This window comes from Osmerus mordax, chromosome 10, assembly GCF_038355195.1.
Source record: "Osmerus mordax isolate fOsmMor3 chromosome 10, fOsmMor3.pri, whole genome shotgun sequence".
In the NCBI taxonomy this organism is placed as follows: Eukaryota; Metazoa; Chordata; class Actinopteri; order Osmeriformes; family Osmeridae; genus Osmerus; species Osmerus mordax.
In genome coordinates, this window is record NC_090059.1 from 13,813,793 (window position 1) to 13,832,041 (window position 18,249).

General features: G+C 45.5%; 1 protein-coding gene across 2 annotated transcripts; it reads right to left on the reverse strand.

The window, feature by feature from the left end:
• Positions 1-592: 592 nt before the first annotated feature.
• Positions 593-17,911, reverse strand: arhgap22b (Rho GTPase activating protein 22b). Of its 2 annotated transcripts, none has more exons than XM_067244695.1 (10): positions 17,801-17,911; positions 13,207-13,406; positions 11,368-11,455; positions 4,859-4,981; positions 3,084-3,291; positions 2,827-2,959; positions 2,683-2,756; positions 2,477-2,598; positions 1,247-2,255; positions 593-1,136 (listed from the first exon to the last, which is right to left on the reverse strand). In XM_067244695.1, the coding sequence occupies exons 1-10, from the start codon at positions 17,841-17,843 to the stop codon at positions 914-916; spliced, it is 2,223 nt and encodes a 740-aa protein (XP_067100796.1). In that variant the 5' UTR covers positions 17,844-17,911; the 3' UTR covers positions 593-913. The 2 variants fall into 2 exon arrangements, with proteins under 2 accessions (XP_067100796.1, XP_067100795.1); XM_067244694.1 differs by having other exon boundaries at positions 4,859-4,990.
• Between the last annotated feature and the right edge of the window lie 338 nt (positions 17,912-18,249).

An 18,249-nucleotide genomic window follows, 5' to 3' on the forward strand; every position in this document is an offset into this window, starting at 1 on the left:
AAATGGTGACATAACGGGTAGCGGTCAGCTTTGTGTGCCAAAACCAACATGGCTTCCAGTTCTGGTCCTAAGCACAGGCTTTGGTATCAATGTGTCTTGTACGCACAGTGTACTGCAGGCCTACTTTAGGGCCAGCAAACGACTTTTAATGCTAACTGACAGATGATGTATGGACAACAAGGCATACACTTTATAGCCTTAATGCTTATTGAATTGTATTGTAGGCACTGCTTATTCATTATGCCAGTTGTTTAAACCCTCATATTTTACTTTAAAGTTACTTTAGTAAGTATCAGATATTAGCGTGGACAGTAGCAAACTAGATAGCAAAGTTTCACAGCACCCGTCTCAATTGGTTGTGGTAGAGATTCCATGCCTGACCCTCTCCTGCATCCTCTCATTTATAAAGTCCATTCATTGAGCCCAGAGACCTCATCACTGAGTCCCATTTAAAGCAATGGCAGTGTTTTAGAAAAGGCCAGTGCTGACCTACCAACACAAAGTAACCGACAGCTCACACCTCTTACAGCTTGAAAAACACTACTTCAGATCTCAGAGTCCTAGTACTGGTATACAAACCCTGTCAGGGTACAATGAAGGATATCACTGACCAATACTTTAAAACAGTCATGGACCTGATCTAGTTACTGGCCAGCATACATCTTTGTTACTAGTTTCATTCCAATTCAATCAATGGTTCAGAGGCATCATCAAGGGGTAACCATGGGGCCTTTCTTTTATCACTATTCCTCGTCACTATCTGACTTTTTTATTCCAACACGAGCGCTGATTGAAACGTGATGCAGTAATATGCCTCTAGTCCTTTGCTGCTGAAGTAGCCTTCTTCATTTTTTACCCTCAAGCATATATTCAAAGATATCAGAGTTATCACTCAAATGTCGCCAGTTCCCTCTCAAATGTCACTAGTCCTTGCCCCGAGTGCCAGGTCCCCCAGCGTGGAGAAGAAGTCCTCCATCTCCTTCTCCAAGAGGCGGTTGCGGTTCTCGGCGTCCTGGCGTGCTCTCTCCGAGTTGCGCAGCTTGATCTCCAGCATGCGCTGCTTCTTTCTCTCCTGCTCCATCTCCTGCTCCAGACGCTCCATCTGAGCACACAGAGCCATGCTGGAGTCCTCCAGCCTGCAGGGGGAGCACACACACACAGAGACATTTCAACTAACTGAGGAAAGGGAAGCAATGTTCATATGCAGAGTATTTCTCTTCGGTCGTGTCATCTTGGTGGGACGTACTTTTTGATGCGGCTCTCGTAAGCGGTCTTCTGTTTGCTCAGCTCTTCCTGAAGTCCCTCCACCAGGCAGCTCAACGCCCTGGGACCCCCGTCCCCATCTCCGTCCTCTGACATCACGATGGTCGGCACGGCGGCCACGCTGTTCCCGTCGTCGCTGCAGCCGGCGCTGCTCACACACAGCTCCATCGCCTCGCAGCTGTCCTCCGAGCCCCTCTCCGCCCCCACCTCCCCTCTCCCGCCTCCTTCCCCCCTGTCCCTTCCTCTCTGGCCGTGAGGGGAGCCCAGCTCCTGCCAGTCTTCCTTCTCTCCGACCCCTCCACAATGCTGCCCGGCGGACTCGCTGCCTCCCGAGTCCGGAACGGAGATCTCGCAGGAGGACGTGGACCAGGGCGTGCTGGCCACGCTGGGCACGCTCCCCATGCTCGAGGAGGACGTGACGTTGTCGTAGGTGGACAGCCTTTGAGAGGAGCCGGTGGAGTCGCGGTCGCGGGCGCGTTCCCCTGACGAGGTGCGCCGGTGTCCCCTCAGAGACGACAACCCGTTCATCAACCAGTTCCCGCCTCCACCGCCGGACGTCACGCTGCTGACGTCGGCCGTGGAGCTTCCGACGACGACGACGATCTGCTTGGCCTGAGCCTGGGTCCGAGGGGCTGACGATCCTTTGAAAGAATACTTCCAGGAGGGCAGGGTCTTAGCCTGCTTGCTGGGGCTGACCAACGTCTCACCCTTTCCCAGTCTGGGGGTAGGGTTGGGGTTGGGACTGGGGGTGACGGCAGCACAGAGCTTGGCATCCAGGGAGGAGGCACTGCTGCTGTGAAGGTCCTGGTCCGGGTGGGAGGTGGGGCAGCTGTGGAGATCCTCCTCGGAGATCCAGGCCCCAAGGTTGCGGTGCTGGAGCTGCTGCCCAGGGAGGGTGGCGTCCAGCTGGGGAACCTCCTGGTCCCTACCTGAGTACAGACGCTTGTGATCTCTGATCAGGGAGGTCATCAGATGCTGAACTAAAGAGGTGCCTGGCCGAGAGACAAAGAGACAGAGAGAGAGATTGAGAGAGAGGATTATGACCACCATCTTCCCAAACGATAAAATAAACTGAGAGGTTTCAAATTATACCTGGACTCTAATACAAAACGTTGAATTGGTATCTAAATATCTCATCTCAAGATATCACAACTCTCATAACTTCAACAGTAGGTCCAGTATCTATATGAAGTAAATGTGTGAATATTTATACCCTCCATAATAGCCACTGGGTCCTCCATCTTAGGCCTGAGGATGTTTGGTCCAAATACTGTGGCCAGGTTCTGAACACCCATCTTGTTCTCACTTGCATGTGACTGGACCTCATCAAGGAACCTAGAACAAAAAGGTGTAATATAAGGTTTTGTCCAGGCCTGTGTGTGTTGTGCACAGTTGTGTATGTTTTGTCTCTGGACCTACTTGCATATGTACTTCAGGAGATTATAGTTGGCCAGAGGTAATGTGCTGACTTGTTTACCCAGCTCCTGTACACCCTGAGTGAACAAAAAACAAGATGAATTACAGAAAAACATACTCGCATGCACACACACACACAATTCTTACCTCCTCCTCGTCTTTGGCAAGTAGCTGGGCACAGGAGAGGAAGTCTTCATATTTGGCGAAAGGAACCACTGGCTCAGGCAACTCACGCAGGTAAAGCTTTAGCAGAGACGCCACCGTGTGGACATCTGTGTTACTGCACAGGGAACCAAACATATTTGGCATAGCTCAGACATTTAATGACAGGGGAAGCAGCTTAACTAGAAGGTACCTTTAAAATATTCTGTATAATATAAATGGAGCAAACAGATCGTATTTACCTGTCGAAAAGAGGCTTGTCTCCACAGTCAAATGCTTCTTGTAGCTCCTTTACCAGGTTGGCTTGCCCTGGCATCCTAAACAAGCCTTCTTCATCCAGACCTCTTTCTCTGATGAAGTCCACACACTGCTCCACCAGGAGAGGGGCCAGCCGTGGTCCAAACTTCTTTTCATACTGCACTGTGTCCTCTAGACGCTGGCCAAATATGCCTGCACACAGGCACAAACATGTTTAAAGAATATTTAACGTGGAGAAAAATTCATTCACTTCACAAATTGAAAGTAGTCTAGTAATTGCCTCTCCCCGAAATCGACAAGAATCTGCGAACCCCTTAGTCAAGCATCCATTGGAGATGAAGATAATGCTGTCACTCCACCTGTTCTGCCTACTCTAGTCTCAGTCTCACCTGCGGCTTCCGCACAACAGTCGCAACTCGAAGACAAGTCGCAATAGTCGTAGTGCGTCACGGAGCACGAACCGCAGAGCTGCAGAGCACTCTTTTCATACATTCCAAATCCACATTTCCCGAGTAGAGACGGGCGTAGTAAATCGATCCAATGCTGTTCATACATCCGACACGATGTGTCTCTCGTTATCGTGTAATGACACATCTAAGTGTCACAGTTGTACCAGTGCAACAGAAAACGGACTTGCGGACGGGCGAGACAGGTATGCTTGAGTACCGTCACACTTAAGTGTCAAAACGCCAGCTGACAGCACATGAAAATGGAAATAGCAGACATAGGTCACTGGTTATGTCTGGAGTACTTCCGTTAACGACAGTTCCATAAGTTGGCGACAGTTCTATTCTTGATGAGGAGTTGAGAAGTCGAAAGCATTCCAGCGGCCTTGTAAATTCGAGACGATTCAAATTAAATACACTCTCGTGCAGCAGTCGATAGGCTGTTCTGTTGTTGGATAACAGGTGTTCATTGCTTTTTCCTTTTAATTCATTTACACAACTTTTAACGAGTAACTTCTTGATGAGATACCCTCAGTTAGGCTTATAGCCTACTAGACAGGCCTAGACTACATGAACCTACGACTATATGCCCATATGACGGCGTCAGAATGATCTGTGTACCATATCTTTAACAATCTAAAACAAGATAAAACAGACCTTGCTCCATAAAAATCGTAGTTGGGTCACATGCAGAACAAACTTCATTTTCTGCTCTCTTTCAGCAGGAGCCAACCAGGGAGCACAATAATGTTCCAGCTAGCCAACCACTGATACTGTACATGATAGGAGGTTAATACTGTATATGAAAGAGCCCTGATGTCAGACCTAGAGAGAAGTTATTTATCTCTACAGTCTATCATCCTCCTATTAATAACGTCCTCTTGGTAACATTAAACCTGGACCTCCAGCATGCTTCTCCTGCACAGTCCACAGTCACAGCCCAACCCAGTTATATTTCTGGATGCAGGACAAGTACAGTAGCCATGGGAGGACACTATATACCTGCAACCAGGCCGCAGATGACGTGAAGACTTATGGATCTGGGGCCACTCTGGGGAAGGTGCTAGACTATTTAGGTCATAGCTCACACTCCGTCGGCCTGTCAATGTCAGTTGCTCTGTTTGTGTTCAAGATAGGTCCCAGTAGTGATTGTGTCAGAGCACAGATAAGAGAATGAGAAAGGGGGTACTGTATATCTGTGAATGCCACAACAGTGCCAGGATGTTTTATGATCAGTTTTGTCATCACATCAGATCTGTAAGCTAGTTTAAAAACCCCAACAGTTTATATTAAACAATCAATTTAACATGCACCTCCTCCGAAAGGCGCCCAGATGACCCTGCGGATGGCTTTGACCCAGTCATCCATGTCTGTCTGGGAGTTGGCCATGAGGAGGAAGGCTTCATGGCTGACCCCTGCTCGGTCCTTCTCTCCTCCTGTACCACCTGGTAAGAAAGAGTAGAGGGAGGGTGAGAAGAGACGGAGAGTAGAAGAGAGAGAAACAGAACTAGAGGCATTTTGAGAGATAGGGTGAAGGAGAGAGTTAAGAAAGTTAATGAAAGGCTGATGTCACTTGGCCTATAATTCCACAAATCTTTAAGAGCATAGATGAGGTATCTCAAAAGCTTTTTTCTTGTGACCAAACAATGTAGGGCAAGTTAAAATGAAATGTAGTAAATCATTTTAATTTCTTAATAATAATGAAGTCTTTATTTCTAAAATGGGGTTGTGCAGTTATGTCATGTTCTAAATGTTAGTTTGGAGGATATTTTTGTGACATTTTACCACTAGATGGTACTGTTGTTTTACTCAAATTAGGCCCATCAATTACACTTTGTTTTAAATATAGATATTTTAAGGCACTTCTGCTTTATTGGGACAGTGATAGTTACAAAGAGACAGGAAATGTAGTGGACAGAGATAGAAAGATGCAGGAAAAGGCCCAGGCTGGATTCAAACCCGGGTTGCTAGGATAAGGCCTAAGTACAGTTTCAAGTCTGTCCTATTTTACTGACAACCCTCTGCAAGACAGTAGAATAGATATATCCCTTGACCATTCATTCAGTAATGAATGCTGGACTCTCTCCCTTGTCATGTTCCACAGGCTCATTTAGCCCTGCGGGGTAAACCAAATATTAACAGTAGTGCCTTAAAACTAAGTGCCACTGTCAGCAAGCTTAGCAAACTCACACCAGTGTGACAAACACTGGGCCAGTCACAGTAACTGCTCTCAGGGTCTGTCTGTGCTCAGTCCCCATACCTGGGGCTCTGGGACACTGATAGGGAAAGCTGAATGTGATCAAGTTGACAAAATATATTTTCATGACCTGGGGTTTTGATATTGTCATGGTATATCCAGTCATCAATGTGCAACACAGTGATGACTAATTTGTTGTGGTATTGGTGGAGTCTTTCTGGTTATTTGCCTACATGTCACCCTCTTTAAAAAACAACTTAGTCTGTCCAGACAGACACAGAGTATTGTGGATGGCCTGTCATCTGATATGCACATCTGCATTTCAACAAAATAATGAAACATTGTCTACCTGTGAATATTTCAACTTGCTTATTCAAATGGCTGTCACCAATACTGCATTTTCTGTAATGACAGCAATTAAAGTGTGTCCTCAAATAATTAAAAACCAGAATTGAAAATTAGAGACTCATCAAGAGAGTGATGAAGATGATCTAACAGTAGAGACACACAGGAGCCTGGAACACCACAGACACTACCCTCTTAGCCCCCTGCTACACACATAGTACAGCAGATCAATCAAGCAACACCAGACATTCAGACACCAGCCTCGGGCTGTCTGGAGGTCTGCAGGAAGAAAGATCTCATTTCCAGACAATTACGGTACAGAGGACGAGGCTGTGGTTTAAACATGCTTCAAACTCAGACAACCCAAGCTTGTGCTGTCGGAAGACTGATATTGACTATGCAGAGCTCTATCTCCATTTCCCACCCTAGACAGGCAGTGTGTGTGTTTTGAAGGTCGTTCTGAAAGTAAATGTATCCCTGTTTTTCGTAAATGTCAGACTACCCAGTGAGACCGTGGAATGGACCTTTTAAATAGGGATGAATGAGACTTTTTCATGCATAGAAATAAGCTTCTCCTTATCAGTAGCAAATGTGAACTTTCTGATCAAGCTAAAAGACTGAGGGATCAGTTAAATAGACACCTGCAGTTAAGGATTACACTGATAACTCATGCGTATTTCAGGATAAACTCACTTTTTATAAAAACACTAATATAACCAATATATAATGGATATAAAATATACTATACTTATTATGTGTTTATTTAAACGTTGATTGTCCCTGGTGATAGTGAAGCCTATTTTGGGTCCATTGCTGTAGTCATGTGGTCATGTGGGGAGAGCTGTAAAAGTGGTATTGTCACAATGGTCAGTGTGTTACTAATGTGGTAAATAGCACTGATCTGGTGATTAATCATGCTGGGAATTGAGACAGTAACTGGTTGCTCTTTGTGCAGTGTATGATATACAGCTCTGTTTCTAGAGAAATGGACATGTGTGGAGAGTTATTCTGTAGAATGTGGAAACCTCTGGAATGTATGAAACAATCCACTTAATTCTGAACCCTTACTAGCGAAGCCAATAATATGCATCTTTAGACTGGGAAACTGTTCCTTACAGAAGTGAGTGTTAAAAGGTGTTTGATCAAGGACACATCATTCTAGACTTGTCTTCAATTAGATTTGTGACTGCCTCACAGCTAAGAACACTTATCTAAGAAGCTACAGCCCTTTTCAGTGTTTGACGTGCACACCATCATCTCCAACATAAACGATCTTCAGATGACCCCGTCTGAGGCCTCAAAACTCATGCATTGCGTGTTGCTATCACATACACCCCTTGTGGACACAACAGGCCAGGCCTACATCTTCACTGTTGGCCCAAACATGCACACTTCCAAAGGACCTCAACAGCCTTGGATACAACTCAGACCAATCTGTTCTTAGCCGGTTCCACCTTGCTTGACCACTGGTCACAATCAATAGCTTAAACATATACAGTATCAACTTATATCAAGCATTTATCACGGAACCCATCATTTCCTTTCTGGCTTGTGTGGGGCTTGAACCCTCAGTCATGATGTTTAAAGCTGTTCTCTCCAATCCAAATCAACCAAGCAGATAAAAGCCTGTTACCTTGCAAGTGTTCCTTCTGGAGTCTCCCTGGTTTGCAGCAACCCAGCCCCATGTTTCCCATGGCGTAGTTAGGCTAGCTGGCTGAGGCCCAGGGTTAGGGCTGGGGTCAGGGCTGGGGCTGGGGCTGGGCTAGCAGGGTCATGAACCGGGCACACCAACCCCACACAGCCCCTCTCAAGACAGTAGATCCGTACACAGGTATTGGTACTGGGCAGGATGTGCCAGAGAGGCATGCTCAATGCCAGACTAAACAAAACCCGAAAAACAAGTCCCTTTCTTTCTTTCGTTCTTCTTTTCTTTTACTTGTTCATTCATACGTTCTGTTTCTCATTCACTAGCATGGGCAGCAGGTCTTATTCCACCGCTCCCCTAGAGAGAAGCAAATCCCAGAAGAGTAAGCTCCAAAAAGCTGATTTTTCTCTCTCTGTCTCTCTCTTTCTTTTTCTCTCTCTCTCTCTCTCTCTCTCTCTCTCTCTCTCTCTCTCTCTCTCTCTCTCTCTCTCTCTCTCTCTCTCTCTCTCTCTCTCTCTCTCTCTCTCTCTCTCTCTCTCTCTCTCTTTCTCTCTCTCTCTCTCTCTTTCTCTCTCTCTCTGTCTCACTCTCTCTTTCTCCCCCTTGCTGTGTGAGGAGTGACTTGGAGATGGGCTGTACTTCCCATTCTTGCCAAACACCCCCCCTCCACACTCTCTCTCCCTCTCACACACACAAACACACACACACTGGAAACAAATAGACTGTGCTAATCAATCATTACACCTCCTGAATATTGAACTGAATAGATCAGAATTGCAGGGCAAACCTCACAGAATAGATTAGCTCGCTCTTTCATTTTGGACCAATTTGTCTTTCACTCAGTCTTGACAGATCAACACAGTGATACCGTTTCCATGTCATTTGTTAGGACTTGCTGGACTTAATGGGTCCCCTGTTGACAGATTTACAGTGCATGTCCACTGTATGATGTGTATGCTGGCCTATGCAGTTCGCTAGTCACTAAGAGACTCGAAAGAAGCGTGAGGGATGTGTGGGAAAAAAAACAGACATACATAGCTGCTACCGTAGACACAATGGCACTTCCAATAAACCCAATCTACAGCTCCATAAAATGATGCCTCTATCCAGACAGGGTATCTCCTATGCTGTTACAATTCTCAGTGTCTGCTTAAGTTTCTTTTCATTGACGTGGGGTGTTACAAAGACACATTGTTCTATGGGGATATTTTATAATGCCTTATACAGTAAGCAGTGAACTTGCATTTTAAAGAAATCAGATGAGATGAGAGAGAGAGAGAGAGAGAGAGAGAGAGAGAGAGAGAGAGAGAGAGAGAGAGAGAGAGAGAGAGAGAGAGAGAGAGAGAGAGAGAGAGAGAGAGAGAGAGAGAGAGAGAGAGAGAGAGCACCTACTCGTGTGTGCTGGCTAAACAAGTACTCTACAATAATGAATGAATTAGCTGAAGTGGTCACGTTTACACAGGCATCTGTGTGTGTGTGTGTTTGTGCGTGTGTGTGTGTGTGTATGCAGCACCCCTTTTCTGACTGTTGTTTCCCAGATAGCTTAATAGTTTAAAGCCTACACAAAAGGCAGCTTAGCCTTGGTTAGGTCCTTTAAATACAGAACATTTTAAAAAGCAAAGATTATTTCATGTTTCCTTTGCTCTGATAGGCTACAGTCCCAGCCTCTTTTCAACTTCAAGCACTGGAATTTCAGATTGGCTATGCCGTGGTTCACTGCTTTTTTATAGTTTACAATGCAGGAGGACAGAGGAGCATTATATCTGACCTTGAGAAGGTATATTCACAAACTAAAATAAAATCTCATTTATATGCCCTTGAATAAAAGAACCCAATGCTCTCGTTTGAATGCAAAAGCTGAAAAAGATGTCTGTCAATAGCAATGTATTTTAGGAAATGAGTGGATAAGGAATTTCCTGACTCCTGCCAAATTTTGTTCTGGGCCAAAATGGAGTTAAGCAGATTCATGCCTCAGTTAAGCCGCTGCCTGTCCTTTATGTCCTCAGACAGGACAAGGACCTTTGAGCTTCCACACCAAATAACACACACACACAAACACACACATGCACAATGAAATGACTTACAGGGAAATCCTGAAGCAAAACCCTCCTTTGATAGACTGATGTGGGACCATATCAGAACAAAAGAGCAGCTCCAAGCACACGCACACACACTGGCTGGGGTGTGGGGCGTGGGGTGGGGGTGTGGGGTGGGGAGGTGGGGGGAGGTGGGAGGTGGGCGGGGGGTGGTGGTCACATCACACTCAGGAGATCACGGGACTTCTAGCCCTGTGTGGATGACCCCGTGTGAAGAGAATGGTCTTGAGACAGGTCTCAGGAAGAAACATTGACCTTTAATGTGCGTAGGTTAATTGCTTGGAGAGAGTATTCTTCACTAAACGATGGGTACTGTATTCCCAGCTTGAGTATTTGAAGAAGAAGAAATAAATCATTGTGTTGCCTGATCTTAGGAAACTGTAGTTTGCGAAGATAACCACTGAATCCAAAGTAGCCTACCCCTTGCCCCTGCATAAGATCCACATACACTGTTTTGAAGGGATCGTAGGATACATAAGGGCATTATACAGTACCAGTCAAAAGTTTGGACACATTTTGAATGGGAAAATGTGTCCAAACTTTTGACTGGTACTATATATCTCCTGCAAAAGAACATCAAAGTCTCAGCCATACAGTGTAGTGACGCGCATCCCCGTATAATTGGACTGTGTAGGAAACAGCACAACATGGATTGAATTTAAAATCACCTAATATAGAAGCCTGCTATAATAGTTGTAATCTCACTGTTTAAAGATTCCTTGCTTAAGGGTGTGTGTGTGTGTGTGTGTGTGTGTGTGTGTGTGTGTGTGTGTGTGCCTGCCTGTGACCATGCCCACTTTCTCAGTTAGGGCTGATTGGGGATCACACTCCTCTGCCATATTTACTCTCCATAAATAAATCACACAGACACACACAGGCCTGCAGGCTACAATAAACAGAGATAAACTGACCAACAAACAAATGCAATCCTTAGTCAACGATGCTAGCCAGCCATGACTGCCCGACTAATAAAAAACGGCAATTAAACCATTTACAATTGATCACGTTAAAGTAATACTAAGAAGAGCTGAATAAGGGGATTCTCTGTCGTACATCAGCCCCAGGCTAAGCTACCATGCCATGTGGACAAGTTTCAGACAAGCTTCTGAGAAAGAGAGAGGGAGAGTTTATTGGTTTCTTGAAGTTGTAAAGCTTGGGATAAATGCATATTTTCTCTAAAAGTAGAAAAAGCTGAAATTCTGTTCTGTGGTTACCTGAGGCTGGCATTGATTTAAAATCTCCTTTGCATGAGTAAACTCCTAAGAAACTTCTAAGAAGAACCTTTGATAAAGTGAAGATTATCTGGCATGAAACATGCCATCTCAAGCATTTCCAGCTGGGATGTGAAAATGTGTCAAACATACTCATAATCTCATAACCAAACCTACTGTAAGAATATGTTAATGTTCTCAGCAGCGCTCCCTGCTGACTCATTAATACACTTCTATATCCTTGAAGCTTTTGAATATCTAGAGGGCAGTGCAGAGCCACTGAGAAAATATCGTTTACGTAATATCATGTCCTGATAGTACTGCTCACCTGGTACGATTTCAAACAGGTGCCTTCCTGGCTCATCTGGGTTTGCCGTGAGCTCGTTTACTTGGCAGCCCTGCAGAGGTATACAGCCCTGGAGGAGAGGAGGAGAGGGGATGGGAGAGGAGAGAGGAGAGAGGAGAGGAGGAAAGGGGATGAGAGAGGAGAGGAGAGGAGAGGAGAGGAGAGGAGAGGAGAGGAGAGGAGAGGAGAGGAGAGGAGAGGAGAGGAGAGGAGAGGAGAGGAGAGGAGAGGAGAGGAGAGGAGAGGAGAGGAGAGGAGAGGAGAGGGGAGAGGAGAGGAGGGGATGGGAGAGGAGAGGAGAGGAGAGACGAGAAAAGCTTCTTAATCTGTGCTTCATGTAAAGACATTGAGAGTTCATCTTTATTATTTTATTAATTGCCCTTCACTTGCTCATGTTATTGGAAGTAAGAAAAGACATGTACACAGATTAAATCAGCAGATCAATGACCATTTTACACAAGAATCGGATTCAAGCAAACAAGACTCTACTCTGAGAGGAAATGCCAGTGTTGTTCTGCCAATGACAAGCTGGCACCCGTCATCAAACAGGATGGAACTTGCCAAACGGCCTCACCAGAGGCCAGGCTGTAGCCACATTAGTCGCCATGGCAACAAATGGCTAGCGCGTCGGGGAAGGGCCAGGGACGAGGCGCACAGCAGAGCCTCCCAGGGGGGCAGTCAGCGTGCTCTGAATACTGCTGGCCAAAGATGAGAGAAGACAGGCGACACATAGAACTACGTCACCCTGCTGGGTTCTACAACCTCCCCCTGTCCCTTCACCCCCTGGAGACTCAGAACCACCGAGATCTAAAAGGATTGGACAGGTTTAGACAATGAATAATACCGTAGCTCTTTGTTATGTAAATATTGACTAGTATACAGTATACATTATAACTACCTAATCCTTTGTGTGGTGTGTGGGTCGGTTTCGGACCGGGACAGAAATCTCTTATTCTCTCATGTGTTAAGAGTTCTCATTTGAGACTCAACCCCATCCCATTCCTCTGTGGTGTTTTCCTGCATGATGAAATATACACATAGATTGCCTACTTTCCGATTCCAATTCCGTCCTATCACACCCCACCACCCCTCCACCGCCTCCCCCAAGTCTCCCATTCCTTTCATCTGGACAGGAGCTCCCACAGCTCTGAGACTTGCCTACACAGCTCTATGCACTCATTCCTATTGATTAGATGGTAGAGGAGACGAGAGAGGCCAGATTGACACTTTTGCGCTCATCTCCGGTCTGCCCAGTGGGACATGGTTAAGGTGGGTGTGGTGGTGGTCAGGGGGGATGGAAGAGGGGGGGTGGGGGTGGTGAGGAACGGAGGAAATCAATGCTGGCAGGATAAGTATTGACAGACTGTGATTAAGAAAGGCCAGTCAAATGCTTCAGTTCAGTTGGTGTTCCCCCGGAATAGAGACTCGGGCCAAGGCTTTGATGATGCCGTTCACATAGAAAACATTGGTCAGTCAAGTCGAGGGGGCCGGATGTGGAGATCGATGGAATCAATTGTAAGTGTTGACATCTCAGGAGCGTATGTTTGGAGATGATTATGGAACACAGCATGAATATGAATGGAACAATGAAAGGATGCATGGAAAACTGAGAGTATAGCAGTAATCGAATACTGTACTTATGGACAAAACACTATGGGATGTGGAAAGAACAGCAGGAGTATGAAAGCCATAACAACATGCCTCCCCTATTCTTTAGATTCTCTAAACTTAAATATATGCCAGGAGGATGTTACAGTACTCCAGTTTGTCAGAGTTGCCGGAGTGTTCTTGGCAGGCCTGTGTTGTGGTCGCCTGGGTTACCTGTGGCTTGGTCTCCTCCTCGTCCTTGTAGAAGTAGAGCTGGTCGGAGCGCAGCACGAACCAGCGGAGCTGCCAGTTCTTCATGATGCTGCGCTGTTTCTTCAGCCAGCCAGCCTTGAGCGCCCCCTCCTGGACACCGGGGGAGGACGGACGACACGGACCCCGTGACACCTCTCCCATCACCATGCTCTTGGACCTGGCTGAGGACACACACACACCAGAAACAAATTAGTACAAATACACATACAGTGTGTACAGGTTACAGACCTCAGTCTGCAGACAGCCTGTCTGCTGCAAAAGACCCAGACTCGAGGTGAGCTTCGACCCAGAGCCAAGCAATCTAGACACAAGGCGAGCCCACACAAGGACGTCCGACAGCCCTGGGCAGAGGGCCCTCCCAGGGTGGGAGCACAGAGCGCAGAGTGCAGGCAGGAAGACAGACAGAGAGAGAGAAGGATGAACTGTGCCTCAGGTGAAGCCCTTGGAAGAGACTTATTGTCTATTCTGGCAGACCATTAGAACACAGAAGCCTTTTGAACTGCAATAATAAGACCTCCTGGGACTGTGGGTCTGCTGTAACTGGAGCCCACTCAGGATAGGCCCTGTCAGATAGAGGAGGCAGATAAAGGGGCTCTTCATCTGCCTAGTGTCTGTGTCTGTTGCTGTACTTGTACCAAATTAGAGCTGCATTACAACCTGAAACATCCCTTGTTAGGGTGAATGTGAATCGGTCATAATTTGCTTATCTGTATTACTATTTTAATTTAGAAAATGAAATCAGAATTCGCATTTAGCCTCATTTACTCGATGCTGACTGTGCTTAGCAGCAAGTCTCTCTCCATGGGCGCAACTCTAGTTAGGCAAACAAGACAAAGCTATTTTGTGATCATGTATAATTTATAGGAATCAATTGGTCAGACCTCCTCACTTCTGCTCCTCCTCGTGGCACACAGGATCAATGCTCAGATGGCCGAGAGGGGGAGGAAAAGGTGGGCTGAAAATCAATGTTTACCCTTTTATTCCCTCATCCTTCTCCTGACAGGAAAAAAACGGGTAGGGTCATGTCTGACCATCTACAAGGGCCTGGATTTATGAGGATGTGAGTCTAAGCCTGGGAAAACTCTGGATCTGTTGGAATGATGTGTGTTGGATCGCTGGTCTGTGCCATGGCCTCTAGCTCAAATAGAAAAATACATTTCCACCAGATATGTCTGTTGACGAGGTCAGCCAAGCTGTCTGCACCCAATTAAGCATGACCAACATCCATCAGTCTTCCGTACTTTCTTAAGGACACAAATGAGGGTAGACTGCTGTGGCAGACTAGGCTACTACAGTAGTAGCAGAGGAGATTACCACTGGTATTGTTGCTTTCCGTATGGGCTTCTCTTCTCAGAGCGTTAGGGGCTGTATATCACATTAACCAGCTGTCTCTCCCCTCAGAGCTCTGTCCCTATCTCCGTCTAGCTGACTATCATCTTCCTCTCCTTCTCACTCCCCCATTCCTCGCCTCCCTCATCTACTGCCACTATCTCTCCCACTCACCCTTGTATCTCTCCCTATCGGACTCATCGCTCCTTGTATCTATTTCTCCAAATATTTAACTTTTTCTGCCTCTCTCTCCTTCATTCCGTATTCTTGTGCTCCTGCCTTTGATGGTGTTCTTCCCCCATCCATAATGCTTTGCTGCTGAAACTCTGGAACAACCCTGTGTTCTAGAGTCCTGAGAGACAGTGAACTATTGTACAGTGATAGCAATAACAGCAAAAGTCTGATGTAATTCATGTTCTTAGTACTTATGTGTTATGTTATGCCAGATTGCTTGCGTTACCTTGTGTTGTTCTGTGCACCTGACAATAAAAAACTTGAAACTAATCATCTTCTTCTTCAGCTCAGATAAGCTGTCAATGATTTTCACCAGAACACACAAGCTGTATTTCTGGGTAACAACATGTGCGTATGCTCAACAATATTTTGCATTGGGGGTTTCCTAAACAGACATTCTGGGGAAACATCTGTGTTAAATTCCACATTGCCTCTTTACAACTGACTCTGCAGGATGGAACCAGCTGCTATTGGTCCAGAGAGACCATGTGTAAGTTGTTGCCACAGTGACGCAGAAAGTGTAATGCTGTTTAGAGGCTTAGACACCCAGCTGTATGGATCGCAGGCAGGCACACTGGAAGAAACTAGCCAGTGATCTGACTCACGTGTGTGTGTGTCTGTGTGTGTGTGTGTGTGTGTGTGTGTGTGTGTGTTTGTGTGTAGACCAACTCTCCTTACCAGTTTAGAGATTTCTGATGATTCATGTGTTCCGTGTGTGTCATGGGTGTAGCTACAATGTGGTTGTTCTAGAAGTATAACAAGTCAGGCCTGTATTCGAAAAGTTTTGCAAATAGACTGTTTCTCCAAATCCCCTCCATTTATTTAAAGAACAGCTATTTGTAGTGTCTTTCTTTAGATGCTAGGCATAGTAAAGCATGAGTCACCAATTCCTCAGTCTATGATACAATCCTATACATACTGTATGTGGTCCTGGACACCTACTCAGTCATCTCCTGTCAGACTGATGCCAGAAGTTCAGTGTACTGGACATTGGTCCATATTGTATCAGCTCTGTGTGTCATATATTTTATCTGGCCTTGGACTATGACCCATTGAGGATGAATAAGCATGAGTAATGTATGACTTGTTTTTTTGATGAATATTTCCTTTTCCTTTTTTCATGCCTACTATGTAGTTGCTTGAAGAATTTCATTGCTCAGAATGCCCTGTGTTATACTGTGCACATACATAAATCACTTTGAACTGCCTTGTATCAGCTTCACTGATACTACCAGTGAGTTATCTCACACATACACAAGTATGATGTACTGCTGAGGTCATTGTCGATGTCCGGTCTGTTTAGCTAAATGTTTCTGTGTAACATGATCGCAATTTAAAAACTAGCTCACACCCGCAAAAAAAAACAAATGTTTTTCACAAATACTTTACACTTCTATGAAAGACTGTCCAATTAGGCTAGCACTGTGATGCTTACTTGAAGTTATATAAAAAATAAAGTTGTCATCCGCAGGGGGGATAGAATTATTATTTTTAAGACAAACGTCCTGGATATGTGATCGTGTTTCCAAGTTACAGCACAAACAAACACATACTAGCACACACATACCATAAGTAATGCACTTTTGAGCTGTATATTTATCATCAACCTGAATTACATGTACAGCCTCACACACATCAGAGCGAGGCCATCCATTAAGATGTCATGGGTGGAATCACATTGCCTGCACCGTATCGGTGAGAGAATGAATTACCTGGCTCTCTCTGCTTGCATGGAATCCATTTGAGAAATTCAATTTCATTAATCTGGTCACTGTCTGATTTATGATGCATGGGAAATGGTGTGGGCAGTTACAGGTGCATCACACACTGCGATTTCCAGTTACCCGTACTCTCTTTCCTCTGCCTCTCTGCTGATGAATGTGTGTGTTAACCCCCTGGGAACCAGCGGATGGTTGGCACTGCCTGATAGGCTGAGCAATACATGTGTTCTGTGTGTGTATGTGTTTTTGTGTGCATGTGTGTGTGTGCTGCTTGTAGTATAGTCAGGTTTCACAGCACAAAACCATGGTAACGTATTTCGTGGGCATGGCGACGGAAGGATGGGTGGGGGAGGGGAGAGGGGTGGAACAGCTGACGTGGGTAATTAAAGATGCTTACTGATTCTTAAGACAGACTTAGAAGTATCTACAACATCTATTGAGGCTTGTTGAATGAAATGTGGACATCTGTGCTAAAGTGCTTATTACAAATGTCATGCTGAGAATTCTTGAAACCCATAAGAATAATTCAGCTAAAATAATTTATTTCAACAACATTCCCACAGATACTTTCAACGTCATTTAGTCATTTAGTTTACAAGAGGATACACAAAGTGTTTTTAGTGAGTTCTGTGTATTTTTAGAAGCAACCACTAGCTGAATGTTTCTGTCATTCAAACAGAGGCGAGAAAGCAGGAAATTGCGAAAGCAGCATCTTGACAAGCAACTGATGAGAACTTAGCATCTGTAAACCAAAACCCAAGATCTTAATAAAATTCAGACAGTCATGGTACAATTCTGGTACAATCTTAACCATTAGAATGCTCATAGAATTCATGCTGGTGCAGTAGTGTGCTTTATGTGTTCAAATCATTCATAAATGCACCCAAATGTGTGCATAGAATACTGTAAGAATTGTGCTTCCACCATCATGGACTGAAGCTGACTAACATCTGACACACATCATGATGATAAAGAATGAATGATTCTACAAATCTAATGGCTGGACTAGCTAAATTGTGGCTCCTATGAAGAGTACTCCATAAAGAAATATGCCTTAAGTGTAGCCTTCAGTGTCTGTTTGTGTGTGCTATACTGTCACATTGGTAGCTGGAAAAACAAATAGAAAACATTGACAGAGATCCAGGTAAATGGATATGTAAAGGTGTCTACAGAAGATGTAGATTTACAGCATTGATAAAGTGTAGCAAAAGCTTGTACATCGGTTACAAAAAGACGGATAACGCTGTAGATAGGTAAATGTGTAGCCTCACCTCTCCTGGTCTGTCTGATCTTGGGGCTGAGCATAGCTGTCATAGCTGGACCTCTCTCTCTCCACTGGGCATGTTCCTCATCCGTCCTTCTGCCCAACACCCCACCCTTCTTTTTCTCTCACTGCCTCTCTCTCTCACACACAGACTGAGTCTCAGCACACCATCCTCTCGTCGTTTCCTCTCTCCTCTTCTCTCCTCCTCTCTCTCTCCCACCGACCTTCTGTAGCAGCAGCCATCAGGGGGCGTCTACGAGAAGGGCTGGGGGGAGGGAGGGAGAAGGGCTGGGGGGAGGGAGGGAGGTATATACCTTCTCCCCCCCCTTCCTCCTTGCACACGCTCAGTGGCCTGTGCCCCTCCCTGTTGTATTATTCATAAGTGTGTCGTCCTTCGGGGATGTGGTCCCGCCTCCGAGCTGACCCGTTAACGTCAGTGTGATTCTGCCCCTACGT